This window comes from Anser brachyrhynchus, assembly GCF_964034855.1.
Source record: "Anser brachyrhynchus genome assembly, chromosome: 16".
NCBI classification, from domain to species: Eukaryota; Metazoa; Chordata; class Aves; order Anseriformes; family Anatidae; genus Anser; species Anser brachyrhynchus.
The window spans coordinates 3,711,297-3,731,392 of record NC_137734.1 but is presented as its reverse complement, the minus strand read 5'-3'; the positions used below and the strand labels follow the sequence as shown (position 1 = coordinate 3,731,392).

The 20,096-nt window shown below is 53.8% G+C and overlaps 1 protein-coding gene across 4 annotated transcripts in view; it reads right to left on the bottom strand.

Annotated features, from left to right (window-relative positions):
* The window catches only part of LAMA5 (laminin subunit alpha 5), a 91,236-nt gene that overhangs the window by 66,396 nt on the left and 4,744 nt on the right, over window positions 1-20,096 (bottom strand). For all 4 annotated transcript variants that reach the window (XM_080558032.1, XM_080558033.1, XM_080558034.1 and 1 more), the window contains exon 2: window positions 18,268-18,420. In XM_080558032.1, coding sequence (XP_080414158.1) covers window positions 18,268-18,420 — 153 coding nt within the window. The remainder of the gene's footprint in view (window positions 1-18,267; window positions 18,421-20,096) is intronic.

Here is a 20,096-nt window from a genome sequence, read left to right as displayed (position 1 = left end):
CGTGCTCGCTCAAAGAGGCTGCTAAGAATCACTTCTTATTTCTGCCTTTATTTTTTTTTTTAATTAACGCAAAGCTGCCTACAGGTAGAACTGGACACTCGGTTGTTGAATCCGTACCCAAATAACAAAAGCGACTGCGCTCAGCCTAAGGACAGCTGATGAATTAAGGCAAGACCCCAGCGCCTCCCCGGCCCCTTCGTCATGTCGGCGTTTGCTCCCCGCCGCGGCCGGTGCAGCCTGCAGCACACTGCTGTGCAGAAAACAAATGATACTAACCCACTTGTCTACAGCACATTATGTTTTGAATTATTTATTGCCACCCCAATCGGAAGAAAGAAACATTTCTCTCTCGGACATAATGAAGAACACATTTCCAGTACTTAACAGCTGGAAGCTGGAGAGGTAGCCAAAGAAAATCCCTAACTATTTTTTTTCCCTTTAAAGTAAGCAGCTGGAAAACTCATTTGCTGGGGAAGAGGAACCCTCCCAAACCAACTCGGGGAAAGAGTCAATTAAACTCGGTCACAATTCACAGGCAGGAGCTGATAAGATCAAATCACGAGTGTGATATCAACCACGCTATTGATAGTTTCTGATATTTTCTGACTGCGCCTGGCAGCTTGACTGCAGCGGGATGAAAAGAGGTTGCTTGTATTTAATGAAATCCAGCAACTCCCCCTGGCAGAGATTTTCAGTGTGGTTTCGATCAGCCACTGAAATATCAGGGAATTCTTTAATCCCTTCCCCACATCTCAGCAACCGACGCGCTCCGGGCGCTGCTTCGAGCTGTCCCTGGGCCCAGCCCCTCCAGCCCAGGTCAGAACAAACAGAGCAGAGGTGACACTGAGCAGGACGTGCACGCAAAACACTGCTCTGGCTTGTGCTCACACCAACCCTTGCAAAGCCCAGGGAACCCTTAGCACTTTCCTCCCCATTACACACCCCTCTCTGCTCCTTCAGCACATCCCAGGGGCTGGAGGCAGTCGCTGACCACACGTCACAGGGCAGCGGCGCTGAGCGGAGGTGGGAGGGAGTGGGGCTGTGTTCGCTACAGATCCGTGCCCTGCATCGCGTCCGAAGTGTGGTGACTTCAGCTGGTGTCGGGCTGCCCAAACCTGCCCCTGCCGGAGGCACTTACAGGGTCCCGGGGGCTGGGTGCTGAGCCCCGCGCCCCCAGGAACGCTCCCCCGGTGGACGCAGCGCCTGCTTTTCCCAGCAGCAGCAGCTGGCAGCAGCAGCAGGGTCCTGCCACAGATGGGCTGTCTGGGAAAACGTTTCTCCTCCGAATTTCATGACAGGTTCGAATTCTTTCGGAGGGAGGACTAACGGGGGGTTGTTTTCTAAATATGCGCAGTGTTATTGTAACTAATAACAGGAAATTAAGGGCTCGCTCCGTGGTAGGACGGCAGGCAGTCCCTGGGGGGCAGCTGCTGCCTGTCCCCAGCACGGCCGCAGCCCCCTGGCCGTGCAGCAGAGGCTGCCAGAAGCACTGCAGACCTCTCCATGGACCCAGCCGCAGCTAGAAGGGAAGAGGGAAGGTGTGATCCAGCCAAAAGCCTTCCCGTGCCCCATCCTATGTGCTCTGTCTCCTGTAGCTGCAGGACAAGAGAAGTTTAAAGACTTTGTCCCAGTCTCTTGGCGACCCCAGACCCCAAAGGCAGGTCCAGAAGGAGCTGTGCCATCTCCCCTGCCGTGGGGATGGGCGGCGAGCCTCCCCTTCCCTGGGCAGCTCCCTGGCTGCCACCGAACAGGCACGGGGAGAAGGGCTGCTGCTCCCGGCAGCTGCAAGGAGAGAAGTTAGCTCACGCTGTGCTCCAGCGTTCAGTTATCTATCTCAGCAGGCGACCAGGCTGCGCCAGAACAAACAGGACATCAAATAAACAACGCGTTAAGAAGAAGCACGCTGCAGACACGTGCGGTCGCTCTGGTCTTGAGCCCCGGTGGCTCCCGTGGCTCAGACATCTGCAGCTGCTTTGCTCTGCTTGCCACAGAGCCTTGCTTTTCTCCGACCTGCCCCAGGACTGCCGAGCAGGTAACCTGGCTGCAGAAAGCCCAGTGCAAATGCAGTGGCTTCACTTTGCTTGAGGACTGATGCTCTCAAAACATCTCCAGCTATCGCGGTCAGAAACGTACCAGCACTCAAGGAACAGGCCAACTGCAAACAACATCGCTCCTGCGAGCACTTCTGCTCAGACAGCCTCAAGCAACACCGAATTTCTGGCCTCTGAGGCACGCACGAGCCCCAGCAGCCAGGCACCGTTGGACTGAACTGCCCCGGGCCGGAGGAGCGGTGTGTTTCAGGCCGTGCTCCTGACCTAGTTTCAAACCCGGGCAGTTTCTATCCGTCCCCGCGTGGTGCTGAGCCCGGCCGTGCTCCCAGCAGTGCACCTGTTACCCCCTCTCCCTTTCAGCAACCCGACCCCAGGCAGCTACGCCACGAACGCGCTCGCATCCTGTCCCCCCGGCCCCGTCCCAGCCCGAGGGACATTGAGACACACGGGACAGGAACAGCAAACCGCGCTGGGGCTCGCTGCTGACGTGAGATGCGGACGTCGGGACGTGGGTAAAATAACCCCCAAAGCCTTTCCACCACTGGCACCAAAGACAGCGCCCCAGCCCGCGCGGCAGCCACCCCGTGTCCCCTCCTTGCTGTGGTGCAGGTGGCAGCAGGTCCACCCCGCCAGCACGGAAACCCAAGCGCCCGTTCCCTGCTCCCTGCCCAGAAAATGGCACCGCTGGGGTGGAGCGGGGGATTTACTGTGCTTCAACACAAGCAAAACAGACGGCGATTCGAGTAGGGGTTGTGGATACGGCGTGAGCACGGGGTTACAACCCCGGCGTGCCTCCGAGAGCCGCTGTGTGTCCTCGCTGTCCCCAGCAGCTCGCCTCCGTGTGGGTGAGGTCAGAGGGATGGGCAGCTCCCGGCCGCACACAGGGAGGTGTGTGCCCCCCGGCACTGCTGCTGACCGACAGCATCTCGCTCACAGGGCAGGAACGAAGGGCACGAGGCCGTTATTCTGGAAGAAGCAGGAGCAGCGCTGCAGCACGTTACGCCCCCACGAGATTAACAAGGAGTTTTTAATGACCTGGTGTGAACAACCCGAAACACTTCTACAGCAGCTGCAAGGAGCAGCAGCCATTGCACTTCTGTTCTTCGCCTGACACTCACAGCTCTTCTAGAGGCAGGGGACTTGTGAGCGTGATGTAGTGTTTAGTGCAGAGCTGTGCACAACAGCGACATAAACACCGGGGGGACAATAAGCGGCTCCTGGAGAGCAAGCAGCAGCCCTCAGCAGGACGCAGCCCATCCTGCATGGGCTCAGCTCACGAGCAATAGATAGCGGTGCTCTGCGGTCCCAGGGAGGCCACTGTGCTGTACAGCCCTGCTCCCAGGGGTAGGTTTATAAATATTTTCCAGGGTAAACATTTGTAAACAGCCTCTTTCAACTCAGCCGAGAACCGAGTCTTGATCTCCCGCTCTCAAAGAGAGTCGTCATCTTCAAAGGAGGGGGGGCGAAGCCGTTCATGCAAACAGGGCAGCTACAAGCAACCCACCCTGTCTGGCACCAGCCTCCAAAGCTGGTGTGGGGGTCTGTGCTCGTGGTGTGTCCGCCAGGTGTAGCCCACGTCTCCCCTGCGATGCCTCCCCGCACCGCTCCCAGGCACGGGGTACGTCGCCCCGGCGGCCTCCAGAAACGGGATCTGCCTGGAGAAACGCAATCGCCTCCGTGCCTCTGCCGCCGAGGGACAGGGGTCACATTCTGCTGAGATCAGAGCAAAGCAGGCTGGCATCTGACTCTGAGCCTCACGGCTCATGAAATCAATACACGGCCCGCGGTGGTAACTTCACCTCCTCTGCTCTTTGAAGAGCTCCCTCCCTTCCCCCTCCGCCGGCCATGAAAGCAAGCACTGGGTGGTCCCTCCCAGGACTGTAAATTGGTTCGTTGAAAGCCTCAGCAAAAGAAAGGTCAGATGCCTTATAAACTGCGCAAAACCAACAGTGCTGGACAGCTATTGGCACGTTATTCAGGGATACGCACGGCCACGCAGCTGCTTGCACCCCAGCAGGCGTACCTCGTCCAGGTGCAACCACAGATGCACAGGTTTCCCCCAAAGGGTGGGCAAAGACGCAGCTCTTAGCACCATGCCCCAAACCTTTGGCCCTGGCTACAGAACGAGGTAAAAGCGTTGCAGTTGTGGAGCCGCTGCCCGTCGCTGTGGATAATAAACCCCCCACGCAGAAAACATACCCTCTTGGGAAGCAGAGCTCCGGCTCTGCACTCCCTAGCTCCTGCCATCAAACAATTCGGGTGTCCCGGCGAGGTGCAGCGATAAAACCCACAGGTTTTTTCTTCAGGTTCAACCACAAGAGGGCAACACCATATAGACAGCCCAGGCACCCGCAGCTGATCCCAAAGCCAGAGGTCTGCCAGGAGGTGACCGCACGCTGCAAAGCCACCACTGAATGCTTGTAGGAGAAAAGGGAAAGGAAACACAGAAGTAACTGCAACACTTCTCACCAGAACCAGTAATTTCGTGAGCTGGGCAGGAGACCAGGCACGCCTGCCCTGCAAACGGTGCTGAGCTGTGCCCAAGAGGCAGGATGCAGCCCATGGGGCTGCCGAGACGCAGCCTGGCTGGAGCCACTGACCAAAAGGACCGGAGAGCCCTGTCCCACCACCCAGACCTCAGAAGTGTGGATGCTTGCTGGCCCCCCAGTCCGCCTGGGACTACTGCAAGCACCTTCACAGCATCCTCATTCTGATGGTTGGCAGAGATCAGGGCACAGAGAGCAGAGCCAAAGCCCGCCGGCCACTTGACAGCAACCTTCGGGCCGGTTTTCAGCCCCATTCCGCGAGCAGACCTTCACGCGAGGAACTGCAGCTCTGTGCTGCAGCAGCACGCTCCAAACCCTCCTTCCTCAAACCCTAAAGCCAGGAATTTCTTGTAAAATTCTAGCAATTCAGAAAAAACCCAACCGTCCTGCAGGTGTTCCCACCGCTCTCCGTCTCGCCTTTCGCAGCCAGCCTGCGGCATCGCTGCAGGGCAAACACACATTTACTGCTTGCTCAGCCCCTCCTGCCTCCCTGCTCCCACTGCCCAGCCCTGGAAAGGAACAGAGATAAGGGGAGCGCTACAGAGAACACAAGGGCTTAAGAAAGCTCCGATTGAGTAGAGATAAGAGCTCTGGGTGTGTAAGCACGCACCACTGGAAGAAAGACCACCAGTGAAAGAAGGGAGCACGTGTGCGATGGCACGTGTCCAGGGTGGGGGCACAACGTAACCACACCACTTACCCGGAAGGTTGAAATGTTGAAACCAAGTTTTTAAGCACTGGCATTATCACCCTCATGGTGCCCCTGCCGGATTAAATGTGTCTAACTGATGCTTGCCGTTGCGGCTCCGTGCAGATGCTCGCGATGTCTGGGCAGCCCAGCACGGTGGAAAGAGGGGCACAGCACAAACGAGCACCCTGCTCTCTGCCCCACGACCCGGGGTAACCACTTGGGCCTTTTGGGGGGAAAAAGCAGCAAAAAGACAAGCAAAGCCTCAAGGGCTGTGGCCAGGACCCATCCGCCCAGCCTGGGAGCGGAGCTGTTTCTGGCTGGGCAGGCACAGCACCTGCATCGAGGCTGGTTTGACGAGCGGCACGTGCAGGCAGGGCTGCAATTCTGGCTGTGTGTGTCAGTGCAGAAGGCTCCGTCTGCACTTTGCTCACACCACAGATAACAAGCGATTCGCTATTTCTTTGTGATTCTGATCACCTCTAGGGAGCGGTCTCCAGGCCCCGTAATCTCCCGTGTGACCCTAAGCTGCGCCCCAGATCACAAATGCGGTGGTGGTGACTGGGGGAAGGAGAGCGCTGGTGCACGGCAGAGGCTGTCGAGCATCCTCCTCCCCCGGCTTGGGCTGACGGTGCTGTGAACCCAGGCTCCCTGAATGCTCCCAGCCCGCTGCTCCGACAGCCACCCTCTGCAAAGCCCTGCTACCAGAATTGTCCCGCACAACGTGGCTTATTGGCTGAGCGAGGCTAACAACAAGCGGAGGGGGAAGAAAACAAGGAACTAACTGGATACAAAAAAAAAATGACTCCTCCAAACACCACTGACTTGCAGCATCAAGATGCAACCTCCTCTCTGCACCACGCTCAAAGTGTTAGACAGAGACTGCTGGAAACGGTTCTGGGATAAGAGGGGCTCTGCAGAGCCCACACCAGCTCCAGCTTCCCACCCGGTAAATGTGAAGCAAGCAGTTCAGCTGCCAGCCCCAGCGACAGAACAAACCAGTTGCAATAACTCGGTGCAGCCCTCACTCGAAGCACACGATCCCCCGGGGTTCCTCAACGAGACCCGCTCATTTTTCACACCGTTAAGGGAAAAGCAAACAGCTTAAACGTTTCTGTTCCTACGTTAGGCACTCAAGCACATTTGCTGCCTATCTTATCAGCACAGCTTTAGCAGCCTTTTTAAGTTGTTTCAAGACTTTGGCCTTCAGAAACCTGGAAAGGGGGGTGGAAAAACCCTCTATTCATACTTGCCAAAGCACAGCACATTTTCAAGAGGACATTCCTGCCATCCAGAGCAAACAAATGGTCCTGACTGTATGTTTTATGCATTGTTTAAGTTACAGTAATACCAACCCAGATTCGTTGGGCGAGACAATTTCAATTTTCTTAGGAGTTCCTGGACCACTTTACAACTGGAACGGAAAAGCCAGACAAAAGAACACTTGTCTCTGCTTTAGAGAGGATGCAGGATTATTTAGACCCCACAGTTTTACAAGCCAGGACCACAGCCTCATTGGGATGGGCTCTTCAGGGCATGCAAGGAGTCGTACAAATCTGGGACCCGCTCCATGAGCAAACACTCTAGGCTCTGTAATACTAAAAATTAAAGAAAAAAATGCAGTAAGAGGTACAGTAAGACCCTTTTCAGTAACAACAAAGCCTTGCCGATTTGCTCAGTTTATTCAGGAAGCCCTTGGCCAAGTCATTGGCTGAAAAAAGGAACACCCAAGTCCCCCTCCGTAAGGTAGAAATAGGATTTTGGTCTTCAGGCACTGGACGAGACTTGCTCAAGAAGCGAGCAAGAGCTGTTGCAGTAGTGAACGAGATGCCTGGGGAGTTCCCAGGGCTTCTTGGGGGACCCAAGGCAACAACCCCACCACAGCACAGCACGCACACAGATAAATGGCACCCAAAGTACCGCGACAAACAGAAGCCAACTCATCTGTCCTGCAGATGCAGGCAGAGCACGGTGTTAGGGCAGCAGCCAGGCACCAGCCTGCCCCGACGCCAGGCACCCTGCTTGCCCAGGAGACTTCTCTTGGCCTCAAGAGTTAAGGGCAAGAGAAGTTACCCACACCGAGGGGTTATAACTCGGACATGACAACTCACTGCTTTCCTTGCCACCAGCATTACGGGTCTGGATTTGTTACAAGAGGCTTTCTGCAGTCACAGCAGGGCTTCGGTGGCACCAAGGAGAGCCTCCAGCTACAACGTGGTGAAGGACGCAGGGACAGCCGACTTAACCACACAACTGAATTCACAAGCTGACACGAGGTCAGCACTTGATTTGCCAAAAAAATAAAGAAGGCACAACTTGTATAGCTGTGACACAGCAATTTCACATCAAAGAGGATTTCAGACCCAGCCTGTCCACAGCCCACCCAGGTTCTCTCTTTCCTTGCATTTATGGGATCAAAAAAAAAATTCCAGTGTCATACATTTCACCCGCAGAGCCACAGCAAATTCGCTCCAAGTTGCATGCCAGCTTCAGCTCCGAGCGTTTCCTTGGGCTGTCCTGTCCTTTCAGAGACCGGGAGAACAAAGCAAGCTTGGCAACTGGCCACGCTACAGGCAAATATTTCCCCCGTTCTCTTGAATGAAGTGGATATCCTGTCACAAACCTGCACGCTTGGGAAGGGTAAGGAGGAGAAGGAAAGGGAAGAGGATGAATTAGCTAAAAATTGGCACAAAGCGAGAGGTCTCAGCATGCCACCAAAGCCACTGAAAGGATTTCATTTTACATGGCCAAATGCTGAAGAAGAAGAACTCACACGAACCTCAGAGGAGCTCCGAGCTCACTGCTGCCCAAGGGCAGCGCAGCTAAATCCTTCTGAATGGGTCTGGAGGGGGATATGGATGCTCCACTTCTGACACTCAGTTTCCATCTGGTTCTGACCCAGCTCTACAAGCACACAAACACCATTCCCTTCCTGTCTTATTTCCACCTTGCCCATTCCCAGGGCCAAGCAGCGGGTTTGGAAGGTCCCTTTTATTGCCACCCTCAGGCAGCAGCTCCAGGTCCCACACGTACAGGGACCTTCCTCCGGCAGGGTCCCTCTGCACATGCACGGCAAAAACACCGACACGCTGACATAAACCACGCTGCTCCGGCAGCTCCCTCGGCATTCCTCCTAAGGGGAAGTCTGGCAGGGGCCAGATTTCACCCCAAAGCTCCGGGTCCCTAACCGGGCCATGCTGATTTGCTAATAAAGCCTCGGAGAAAACATCCCCTTGCACCGAGCCCCGACTGAATCAAACTTCCAGACATTTCAGCAATGTCGCTTTTTTGCGATTCTTCTGCGTGGTTCCTGCAAGCTCCGGCAGCGCTGTGTTTAAAGCTGTTGTTCAGTGGTTAGCAGATTTCAACAATACCAAACCTGACACGTGCAAGCAAGCTCATTCTTCTAAAAATCTGCGTTCGAGCCACGCACCACGTTAGCGTTTGTCAGCAGGTTTCCCACCATGACACTGCCATTCAGAGCCAGCTTCGCTGACCCAACAGCAGCGCATACCAGGGTCGCAGCAGGATTAACATTCCCAATGCCACCGCTAACACCAGAGATCTGCAGCTACAGCAGTTGTGTGACAGTTCGTACCGCTGCCGGGACGCACAGAGTTCACGAGAGCGCAGGTTTTGTACTCACACGAACCCCAGGAGCGCCCTCGTATTTACGGGCCCATTTACCGAGACCTGGTGTGAGCCGATGCCAAGGCAGAAAGCAACGGCTGGTAAATAAAGAAAACAGAACACACAAAACCCATTGTGGACTCCAGCCAAAACCTTCGTGCCCACTGCATTTGGGTGAACGCAGACTTTGCAGAGGACTGAAGAAGGATTAAGCGGCAGCCTTAGCAAACAGCCAGAACAACGCACGATGAAGGCAGTGGCACGGATCTGTTTGCAGTTGTACGTCTGTTTACTGTTTGCAGCTGTGTGCAAATACCAGAAAGCCATTCTTTTCCCCTTCCGATCAGGCCTTGGCATCATCTGCATTTGACTGTATCCCAGAGCTGCCTCCAGCAGCACGCCAGCCGGGTTTTGGGCACAGGGCGCGCTCCGATCCACAGTGACGAGAGCTCTCAGGAACCCATAAGCAGAGCTCAGCTGAGGGTTTGCGTGTGCGAGGGCTCAGCGGTGCTCTTTATCAAAGCAGGCAAAGAGTGAAACAAGAAAGAGCAACTAAATGCATGTGTGAAAAACTGGGGCAGCTCTCGGGGTTCGGCTGTTTGCTTGTCCCTGCACGGGTTACGCAAACGACCACCGAAAGCCCTCAGAATGCCGAGCAGCAGATGCATGATTTATTTTCAGGCGCAGGGCACGAGCTAGAACAGTTACACGGGCAAGCTTTGCCAGCAGGTCTGCCCCAAAGACACGGTTTTCAGCAGAAACAAGGCATGATGTAAAAGCCCTTGATGGTAACGCAGCTCTTTCAGGATAAAGGCACCTTATTCTAAGCTCTGGGTAACCTGGTATACCACTCACCACTGACAAACAGCTCTGCAACCAGGGCTTGGCTAATTTAACCCTGCTGGCAGGGCCACAGCTTCTCCAGGTAGATGTGGCTGGGAACAAGAGGTGCGGAGCTTCCCACCACATCCAGGAGACTCAAGCGTCTCATGAACATTTTCCCCCAAGCCAATGTTTCCTCTAGCCCTTGCAATTCAACGGAGGGAAGGACAAGACAGTCAGACTACCATCCTAGCACTTTCCTCCAGGAGCTCTGAGGTCTCCAAGAAGAGGACAGAGAGGAAGAGGACGCCAAGTCCCCAACCTACGCTACCAGCCCCACCTCTGCTCTCCCTGTATCCGGTGGCTCCCTTTCCAAGGTACGTGGGGCAAGCCGAGCGCTCAGAGGAAGCCAGCACCGTTGCTTCCTGCGCTGCACAAACAGGAGCTGGCACGATCCCGACCCACCTTCCATTAGCGGTGACCTCATGTTAACAAAGGCCTTTTTATAGTCACACTTGGCAAGCCCTTCTGTGGAGCACAAAGTCATTCCTCCTGCCCTTGTCTGACTCTGGTGACCTCACCCAAGGAAGCCCCGAGCCACCATGCTGCCCTCACCTCCCGCAGCCATCCACGGGCCACCTTCGAGCCTCGTCCTCCTCCCTGCCCCTCCCCTGTCACCGATCCCTGTTCCACCCTCTCCTCTTTGACCAGCTCCTCGGCACGCCTCTAGAAGCAGGAGCCGTGTCCCAGGTCTGTGTGAACAGGCCACATCTCCCTTGTCAGCTGCCACAGGCCCTCAGGCTGCTCCTAAGCCATTTGAAAGGCTCTTGTGTGCCATCGCGCCAGGCACGTGCCTCCCACCTCGTGCCTTCCGACCGTCCTCCTTTTTGTCCTGTCAAGCAGGAGGCAACGCACCATTGACTGCGCTGCTTGGCACCCCACGCAGGAGGGGAGGTCTGGAATTTGAGGAGCCCCGAGTCCCGAAAACAGGAAAGGGCCGAGGATCAAGGCTGGGCACAGCCCAGAGGCCCACGTTTACGACTGTAATAAAAGGATGAGGCAGAGATGAAAGCGGGGCTGAGCCAGGCGTGGCAAAGCAGAGAAAGAAAGGTGGGGGGTGAGGCAGGCAAAATAGGCTTGAAAGAGCAGAGAAGCTGACTAGGCAGATGATGAGAGGTGCATTTTAGCATTTTCCTTGCCAGCCCTGTGGATCTAAGCCAGGACAGGGCTGTGGCAGGCAGGAATGGCTCCAGAAACCCGCCTTGGGAAGCAGGAATTGCCCACTTGAGAGGCTTCTCATCCTGATCTGGACAAGCACCGAGAACTGAACCCACTGTGCAATGCCTCAGGAAGAACGCGTTTCCCAGCCCATTTCTGGGTCGCAGACACCAGCACGCTCCGTGTCAGGGCTGCGACCCTCTCTGCTTCCCCTGGGTACGCCGACCTTTACAAACACTGCCTGCCACATCTGTCTGCAGCAGGAAAACATAACCCTCCAGTAAAGCAGAGGCCCGACTAGCTGGGTCTGGTCTGTTTTAACTTGCCTGGAGCAGCCGCAAAGGGGTCAGACAAAGCCGACCCCCGCAGCACGTGTATCTGCACACATTCACACCCGATTCAAGGCACACTCTTGTTTACCAGCCCAGCCAAGCAGACACTTTCCAGGAGAACAGCAAGAAATTACAAGGCTTGCCTTCCAGCTATTCATTACAAACCAAAGCCTCCCATACGCCAGCTCCCAGCTTGCCTGACCTCTCCCCGGCTCGCGCTCGCCTCAAGGCTTTCTCCTAATCTTTGAAGAATCCCAGGGAGCGGAGCAGGACCGGGCAGCCTGGCAGGGAGGGAGAGCTCCGCTGCAGGAAACCTCACCGTCAGCCTCCTCATTTCTCATCACAGCGAAATTAAAAATAAGCAGTAATACCCAGGGAGAAATTACCCTGGAAATCTTGCATGCATTTTTTAGAAGCGGAGCAATTATCTTTTCATCAGTTGTTACCCAGAGCTGTCCTAGGGGGAAGGCTGAGGCTGAATTTTAACACCTGAATTCTCCTTAGCTGGTTCAGGTCCAGGCAGAGCAAGCAGAGCCTCTGGGGAGATTAAGCAGTTGAAGCACAAGGGTCATTTGTGCAAGATGCAAAGGACAGTCAGAAATAACCTCCGTGGAAATCACAAAAGGTGCCACGATGATGAGTGATCTGCTCAGAGCCTCCTCCTCCTCCATCAGGAGTCTTCGATTCTCAGTGCTCATAGCCTGGCATAGCTGCCAGGCACGGCAGGTCTTTTGGGAATCAAATGCTGCAAGTGCAATGCCACCTACTCACTGCAGGCCTGGAAAACTGATTGTAAGCAGTACTGGTTCATGACACAAGTAAACATAACGTAGAATTAAAATTCACGTCACCCATGATTTACCTCAAGTGGTGTTCTGCGTGTCTTCTCTCTTACAGCAACCAGCACTAGCAGTAACAAAGCAGAAAAAAGGATCAGCCTTGGCTGCTCTGGATACCAAAGAACTTGGTAACTGATTTAGCATGGCTGCTTGGAAGGAAGGGGATGGGTTTGCTCTCGCTGCTGGAGCAGACAGATCCCCACCTGATTAACAACTGAGCGTTCCCTTCCCGCTCACCTGAGCGGCTCCTGCGCAGCCGCTAGAGCCAGGAATCCTGGGGGAGCCGGCAGAAAGCACAGAGAGGTCGAGAAGGGCCAAGCAAAGGCAAAAAAAAAAAAAGAAAGAAAATTCCCCCCTCATCAGGAGGAAAAAAAAAAAAGGCTCCTGGTCTGGGTCAGGGGAACTGCAAGTTTGAAAGAAACAGAACAGATTTCACAAGCAAAGCTATTTCAAACAATAAAGGGGAAAATATATTGGGAGAGAAGACCCACACAGCTGGGCTCAGCGCCAGCTCTCAGCACCGCGTGCTCTCACACCCGCACCTTTCCAGCTTTTCCCAGGGAAGCATCACAAACAGGCACCCTGCTTCCACTAGACGGTCACGGTAAAACACAACAGCACTGACTAGGATCCATAAGCAAAAGGGGCACCACAAGCCATTTCACGCCGGGGAACTAGAATTTTGAAGCCTGTAAGTGAACAGAGATCTTGATCTGCTTTTGGAGGATTTTAGGTAATTGTAGATTGTAGAGGATTCTACATAGGAGAGGAGACTGTCGCCTCAGCTGGTGAAAGCAAAAAGGATTTCTGCTCAGCCTGCTTAGCATGCTTTATTTTTAATACTGCTTTTGCTCCAAGAGCCAGAAAACAATTTGGAGAAAGAACGTCTTTGTTAGAGATTTTACGCCCCAGTCCTTTACTTAAGGTGCAAAACCTCCCAATAAATGTCGCCGTGCCTCCTACCCCTTTCCCACAGTGGCACCCCAGCACAATGAAGAACTAGAAGTCCTTACAGGAAAAGATTTTGGAAAAAAAAAACCAAACACTAAAGACTTTGTAGAGAAGTCCTGAAATCTTCACATGTTTTTGGAACGCTCTGTGAGAAACGTGTGCCAGGCAGCTAAAGCACCGTGTGGCCCCGAGGCAAATGGAAGCTGTGCATTTGCTATAAACATGTGTACAGAAAGGATGCAGAAGACATCTCCACCGAAGGGAAGTAAAGGAAGAGAGACCCATCGCAAGTCTCCCCCTGTGTACAGTGAGAATGAACGGGATGCCTTGGGGGAAAACGTTGGCAGCAGTGATATCGTCCAGAGGCAAGTAAGAGATCTCACAGCAACTGAAACAAGGGTGCAAAAGGAAGAAGGTGAGAAGTTTTTAGTTGAAAATTCTTTCTCAGATGACCATAACCCCTATCGCACCCCAGTCCTGGGGTAAGCAGCCGCTAGAAAAGCTCCATTCCACAGTAACCATGAGCTCTCTTCCTGGGATTTCATAAGTTCTCTCACTAAGAAGGATATTTTAATTAACTATGCCAGGGAATAAACATCAGATTCACGTGTGCTGAAGGCTTTTGCTGGGAGCAGGGAGGCAAGCTCAGCCCGTCGGCCTGCAAGGCTTTCCTTCCAGCTGCCTTTCAAAGAGGCTTCCTGAAGACCTCTGCCAGCAGCTCCCATTACTATTTCAACTCCGTGAAAACAAACAGGAGGCTAGAAACAAGCGTAAGAAGATTTCAGAGTGCTGTGAGGCACGAGGTACCATGCCCTGCTGTACTATGCCCAACAGCGCTCCTTTAGCGTTAGGCCAGGCAGCATTTCCACCCACTGAACCCAGCCCAGAACTTTATATTCATTACCAAGAAAACCGCTCACACGAGAGGGACCGACTTGCTCCTGCAAGCCAGGCCTCATACCCAGAGCCCGAAAGCATCCTGCACGGCTAACTTCTGCGCAGAGCAGGTCCCCGGGGGCCAAGTTCGCAGTGCAAGAGGGAGAGGAAGTAGGCTTATGCCCTGGAAATCCACCACAGGAAAAAAAAAAAACACACACCTCCTTCTGAGGCACTTCTCGTGCTGACAGAACAGCAGCCCGCTGGCCGAGGGCTGAAGCGCCCAGCCTGCCCTGTGCCAAGCGACACCTCGGCTTCGGAGCTCAAGGAGCCTGGCACGCGTAAGGTAACCAGCCCGACAGCGGCCAGAAAAAAATGCTAGCTTTGGCAGGTCCCACTGTAATACGAAACTCAAAAAGGAGACTTCTCAAGGCACCCAGTAAGCTCTCAGCCTGTTCCCTCGCCTAGACATGGCCCTTAGACTGCAGAAGGCACCATCACGCTGGCCCAGGAGCTCCCCTCAGTCCTCCTCATTTCCTATCCATCTTCCTAAGTTACCAACGACTGCGACTTCTTGTTTGGTTTCAAATACTCTAAAGGGAACTAGATTTTAAGCGGTTAGCAGTCCAGATCTCTCTGCTCAGTGACAGAGGTGAGGGGACGCGGGTGTTTCGTGCTGGTGACCAGGGCGGAGGGGAGGCTGCGCAGCCCCTGTGCAGCCGCTGCTCTGCCAGACCTGGCTCACCCCTTCGGTGGGGGCTTTCAGCCATAAAGCCTGTTCCTGCTGAAATGAGAATTAAATACCTTTAGCGGTGTAAATCAAAACTCTGCTGTTCTCCAGCGTCCCGGGGCCGGAGGGAGCTGGGGCCGCTGCCCAGCCACCTTCCCACCGCAGCAATTAACCCCGGGCAAGCGCTGGCACGAAGCTCCCGCTCTCGCATGACGACGAGCGTTCCTCTCCCCGGAGTTTATCATAAAGCACCAGCTATCCACAAACATCTCTGGGAAGGGCTGGCCTGGGTTCACCTTCACGCAAGGAAGATGTCAGGCCCTGGCAGGGAGCCAGCCATTCATGGTTCTTTAAACCTCCTGAGTTTTGTCAGCTCTGACTCAAGTGACCTACTTGGGGAAAAAAAGTTAAAAAAAAAAGAAGTCCATCACACCCTTTCCTCCCTTCCACCCACTGTGGCGCTTAATCACAGCGAGATCACAGGGGACGGTTTCCAGTGACGGTGAGTCACGGCCTCTCGTCCCTCTGCTCGGTGAGCACAGCACAATGCACAATGGTGTCCCCCCGGCGCGCGGCACCCCGCAGTCCTTCCACCCCCTGAAGCCAGCCCCGTGCTCCGTCGTGGTGCCACAGAGCTGTGGGACGCAGCAGGCAAAGCCATGCAGTCACCCAATCACTCATCCTAGGCATAATAAAGTTTTAAGCATAAAGTCAGGATTAAAAGGAAAAAAAAAAAAAAGCCTATTCATGCTCCCTGCCCCAACAGCTCCTAAAATCCATTCGACTTCCCTCCTTGGAGCTGCTTGCCTTATTTCTGCCTCCCAAATTCAGGTCTTACAAGGGAACCCTCGGTGACTTTTACTCCTCTCCCGGCTTTTCACCCTACCAACTCTTTAAAGACAAAGCTCCCCTTCCCAGGAAGGCAGGCACAGACGCGGCAGCAGGAGCAGCTCAGATCCAGCCCCCAGCAGATCAGCGGCCACAATCTCTTCCCGTGCCAGGGCAGGAGCTCTGATCTCCCTTGCCGATGAAGCTGTTAAGATTAGGCCACTGCTGGCACTAAGATGACATGATGCAAGTATTTAATATACTCCTGCCAGCTGGGAGGCCAGCCTGAGTGTTTTTTGCTGGTTTTTGGTTGTTTTCAAAAGAAAATCTTATCTGCTGGCTGTGAATTACATCCCTCCCTCTCTCCTTCCCATAGGATTTTAACATCCCTGTGAGGAGAGCAAACTCCTGGGCAGCAAGAGCAAAGACCAACAGGCTTCTTCATTAACTGCCCCTCTCCCCATTGCCACAGCTTTGCCAACTGCTGGAGAAACTCAATTCCAGCTGGTAATTAAGCAGTTATGGCTCAGGAGGGACGACGACAGCAGGGAAGCACCACAGCGATGGGATGAGGTTGACACCACAGCCTCCTGTGCCAGCCCCTGCTGAAGGACTCTGCCATCAGCACGCTGGGCACCAGCAATTCCCCAGAAGGACAAAAGCTGTTCGTGGCCATCAGTATCCTAAATTAAATCTTAATTGATCCGAGAGCTCCCTAGAGGGTCACGTGGAGCAAGGAGAGGCCTTGTTAGGCAGCCAAAAAAAAAAAAGAGCCCTGCACTCAGACATGCCTCTGAGGGCGTTACTTGCATCTTTCACAGGTATCCAAGGAATTTGCAGAGCCTGGCTGCCAGGTCCACCAGCCCGCTCCAGCACTCACCCTGCAGACCCCACTGGGTCCCGAAAAATCCTCTTTATCCTCCTCCCTTTCAACCAGCCTCAACTTCAAAAGGAGGAAATTAGCGATTTCGTAACGTTTCGTCTTGTTTCTATTGTCTGACCCACCAAAACAAAGGAGGGAAAAGCAAAGAACTGACTCTCACCAGGAGCATAACCGATTATTAAAGCAATTACATACAATAAGGGCACGTATTAAGAGGAAGCCACTAAAAATGGGCTGATACTTCAGTTTGTGCTCCCGTTCCAACGAGCTGGGCAAGCACTTACTTTACAGAAGCAGGAGGGATGCTGAGCAATCTGTAAGCCCAGAGGAACTCCCCACCGGATGAGACAAACCACGACCAGCACCATGCAAGCCGTGCCACCAACCCTGCAGGAGCAATGGTGCAATCCTGCCCCTCAGGGTACAGTGAGCAAATACAGGGGGCTTGGGAGCCAAGGTAAGCTTACAGCAGCTCAGTTTCAGCAGAAGTGCACCCCCCCCAAAATTTTCCAGGCTCTGACTCCCACCAGCGCAGCTCTAAAGGCTGCAAACCCACAGATGAGCCAAAATCAGCAGCTTGCAAGTGGCTGGCATGGCTGGATTAGCTGTGGCCTGAAGGCAGAAAATTGACAGTGAGTGACAAGGAGGAGGAGAAGCTCTCCAGGGAAGTTGGTCTTTGAGAATCCCTTTCTTGAGAGCGGCGAGCAACCAGAAAGCCACATGGGAGGCTGCAAGCAATCCTCCCACCAGCACAGCCCTGCCAGCAGGGAGGTTTCTGAGAGACAGCAGATGCCACCTACGTTGGCTGACGGGACCAGCACACTGTGTGCAGCCCGAGAAGGCTTTGCCCACACAGCACTGTGCGACGCACGCTGTGCCCCGGGCAGTCGGGGACATTTTGGTGGTGCTGCGTATAGCACAGCTCTGGGTGGTTGGCATGCATGGGAGAGAACAGATCCGGGAGGGTGCTGAGAGGCTCGGAGCAGGTGCTGTGGCACAGCAGGGAGCAGATCAGAGACAACCCTGGGGACTTTGAGTCCGCCTCCCCCCGTATCATCCCCCAAACGGAGGTGCTGGGGGCAGAGACGAGGCAGCACAGCACCACAAAGGAAGGGGCATCCCACACCCCTCCTGCACCGAGGACACAGCAGTTCCCCATCCATCAGCCAGAGCAACGGTCTCTTATCAGGAAGCAGAGCCACGTCCTGCAGCCCCTCAGGCCTCTGGTTTACACCACTTTCCTCTTCCTGCAGCTTCAGATGGGACATCTTTCCTGCTGCTTTCCCTAAGCCGAGGAGGGTCTGAGAGAACAGCCTGCTGCCAGAGGAATGGGTCTGAGGCTGAATAGGAGCAGCAGAGGAGGCGGTGTGGGCTGGCAGTCATCGCTATTACAATGTTAATTCCCTTTGACTTGCCAACATTAGAGACCGAGAATCCATTGTCATTCTCTGTCTTTTACAGGAAGATCTTCAGCACGGGCTAACCGTCTTCAAAGAGCTTTAAATACACCAGTTAAAGTTTTACAGCACAACCTTAAATTCCTCAGGGCTGTATTTTTGTGTTCCAAAAATCGCACCCCTTCAGGAGCCAGGTACTCCCCCTTTAGGGGAATGGCAGCTGTGTGGCATGGGAGATTTTCATGACCCAACTTTTAGGAAAGAGCTAAACAGTAACAGCAAATAGCACAGATGGCAGTTAATACTACGAACAGACAGATGAAGTTTTTCCCTTCCAAGTTTTAACAGAAAACGTCATTAAATGAGGAGGTCTCATCTCACCCTCCCAGCAAAGGCCGCTAAAGGACTTTAGAAGCCCAGAAGGACAGGTCCTCGCCAGCACAGCCTCCAACATAACCAAGCAGGACTTGAGTTACCTGTCCAAGGTCCAGAGTGACGTTGACCTGGTTGAACTCCAGCCCCCGGGAGAGCGGGGGGCTCTGCCACCAGCGCTCTGTCCCATCGATGGCGTTCGTTATGGGGTGCGCCTTGTTGCTGTTCGCCGAGGAGCAGATGTCACAGTACTGGCCCTGTTGGAAAGCACCAAGACAGCATTTAACTGTAGCCAGGAAAACACAACTCAAAGCAGGCAGGTACCAGAACACTTCAGAAAATAAAGAATGCAAGCTTGATGGTGTGAATCAATAAATAAACTTTTTTTTTCTGCACCCATTTAGAGCAGGGACTGAAAAAGGAACAAGAAAAAGCTGTGAAAACCCACATTGACCCAATGTAAATTCTGGACTGCTCTAAGAAGTACCCCTTCCATATTTCAGGTATTTTTCACCGTGCATATTCAGGTAGATTTCACCGTGCATTGGCCGAGGGACCCAATACAAGGAAGCGGTTGCCAGCTGCAGAGCAGGCAGCGGGAGGTTGAGCCCACCGCACGCAGCGGCAGCCCGAGCTCCAGGGCCACCAGCCCACGGCTCCTCTGCCGAGGCTGCCACTCACAGCCCTGTCAATACCCAGAGATCCTGACCTGGACCATTCAGACATCCCTACGGACCCAGGCTGCCAGTTCTTCTGTCCAACTCTGCAATCTGTTTCTTGTCAACCCATTCATTTCACAAGTATAGTCCTTTCAGCTACGTTTTCAAGCTTAATGGTGTAGCAGCCAAGTCCCTTTTGCTGGTGATGCTTCCATGCAAGGCCCGAAAGGGACAGCCCCTGCTGTCACTTGGCCAGGGACCTCATTGCAATCACTCTCATGAAGTCTTTTCTGTCTTGCTTTTGTGGTGCAAGCGTCTCTGTCAGCTCCCTGGACACGCTGCCAGAAAAAAACAGCTCTGCAACTTTAACAGCACCTCCTGAGCAGGATCAGACAGAGACCTGAGCTGTTAAGGGCAACTCTTTCTTTCCTATTTAAGGCACAAATGAATCTGACCCACTCTCAAGGAAACCTGCAAGCAGCCCTGAAATTAGCAAGGAACTTGTTTTGTGGAGCCTCTGTTCTGTCACTCGACTTGCTGCCACAGAGCCTGAAGGGGAACACTGTTGCAGGCAATTTGCCTTTAAAAGGTGCAGTTATTCCCAGGCAAACAAGCTGCCCTTGCCTGTCCCAGCTGCAGCCAGCTTTAATATTACACCAGGTACACGATTTCAAGACAGGCAGTCTCCTTCCTGCTTACTCCCTGTGCACCCCTAGGAGGGCTGAGGCAAGGCACAGCCACCCCAGAGATTTTCCAGATGCCCCAAACTTCGGGAGAATTGCGATGCAAAGGAAACTGAGAATTCCCTGCATTCTCCCCCACAGCCATGTTATTTGCAGGCAATTATGCAATGCAAACTGTGCCAGACAAGCACACCTTTTAATTAACTCCTCCAGGAAGGTGAAAACAGCAGATGGGTAAGCACCAGGACAAAGAACAGGGCAGCTGAAACCACCCTGATGCCAGGCAGGGAGCTCCTGCTGCGCGGAGAGGTCAGGACATGTCCCGTTGGAACGCGCACCGAGCAAGGAGGGCGAGCAGACCAGATAAAACTGACCCACTCCTGAGCACAAACCTCAAGGGGAACCGGTGCAACAGGTTGTGTGGAAACTTCTGCACGATGCACACCGAGACGGGGGGGAGAAGCGAGGAAAGGTTACAAAATGGGGATAAACAACAAAAAACAAAGTGCTTTCAGACTTCAAATTCTTGCTACAGATGCAAAAACCGTTTCGAACCAAATGTTCGCGTTGACGGGTGGCAGCCAATTCAAG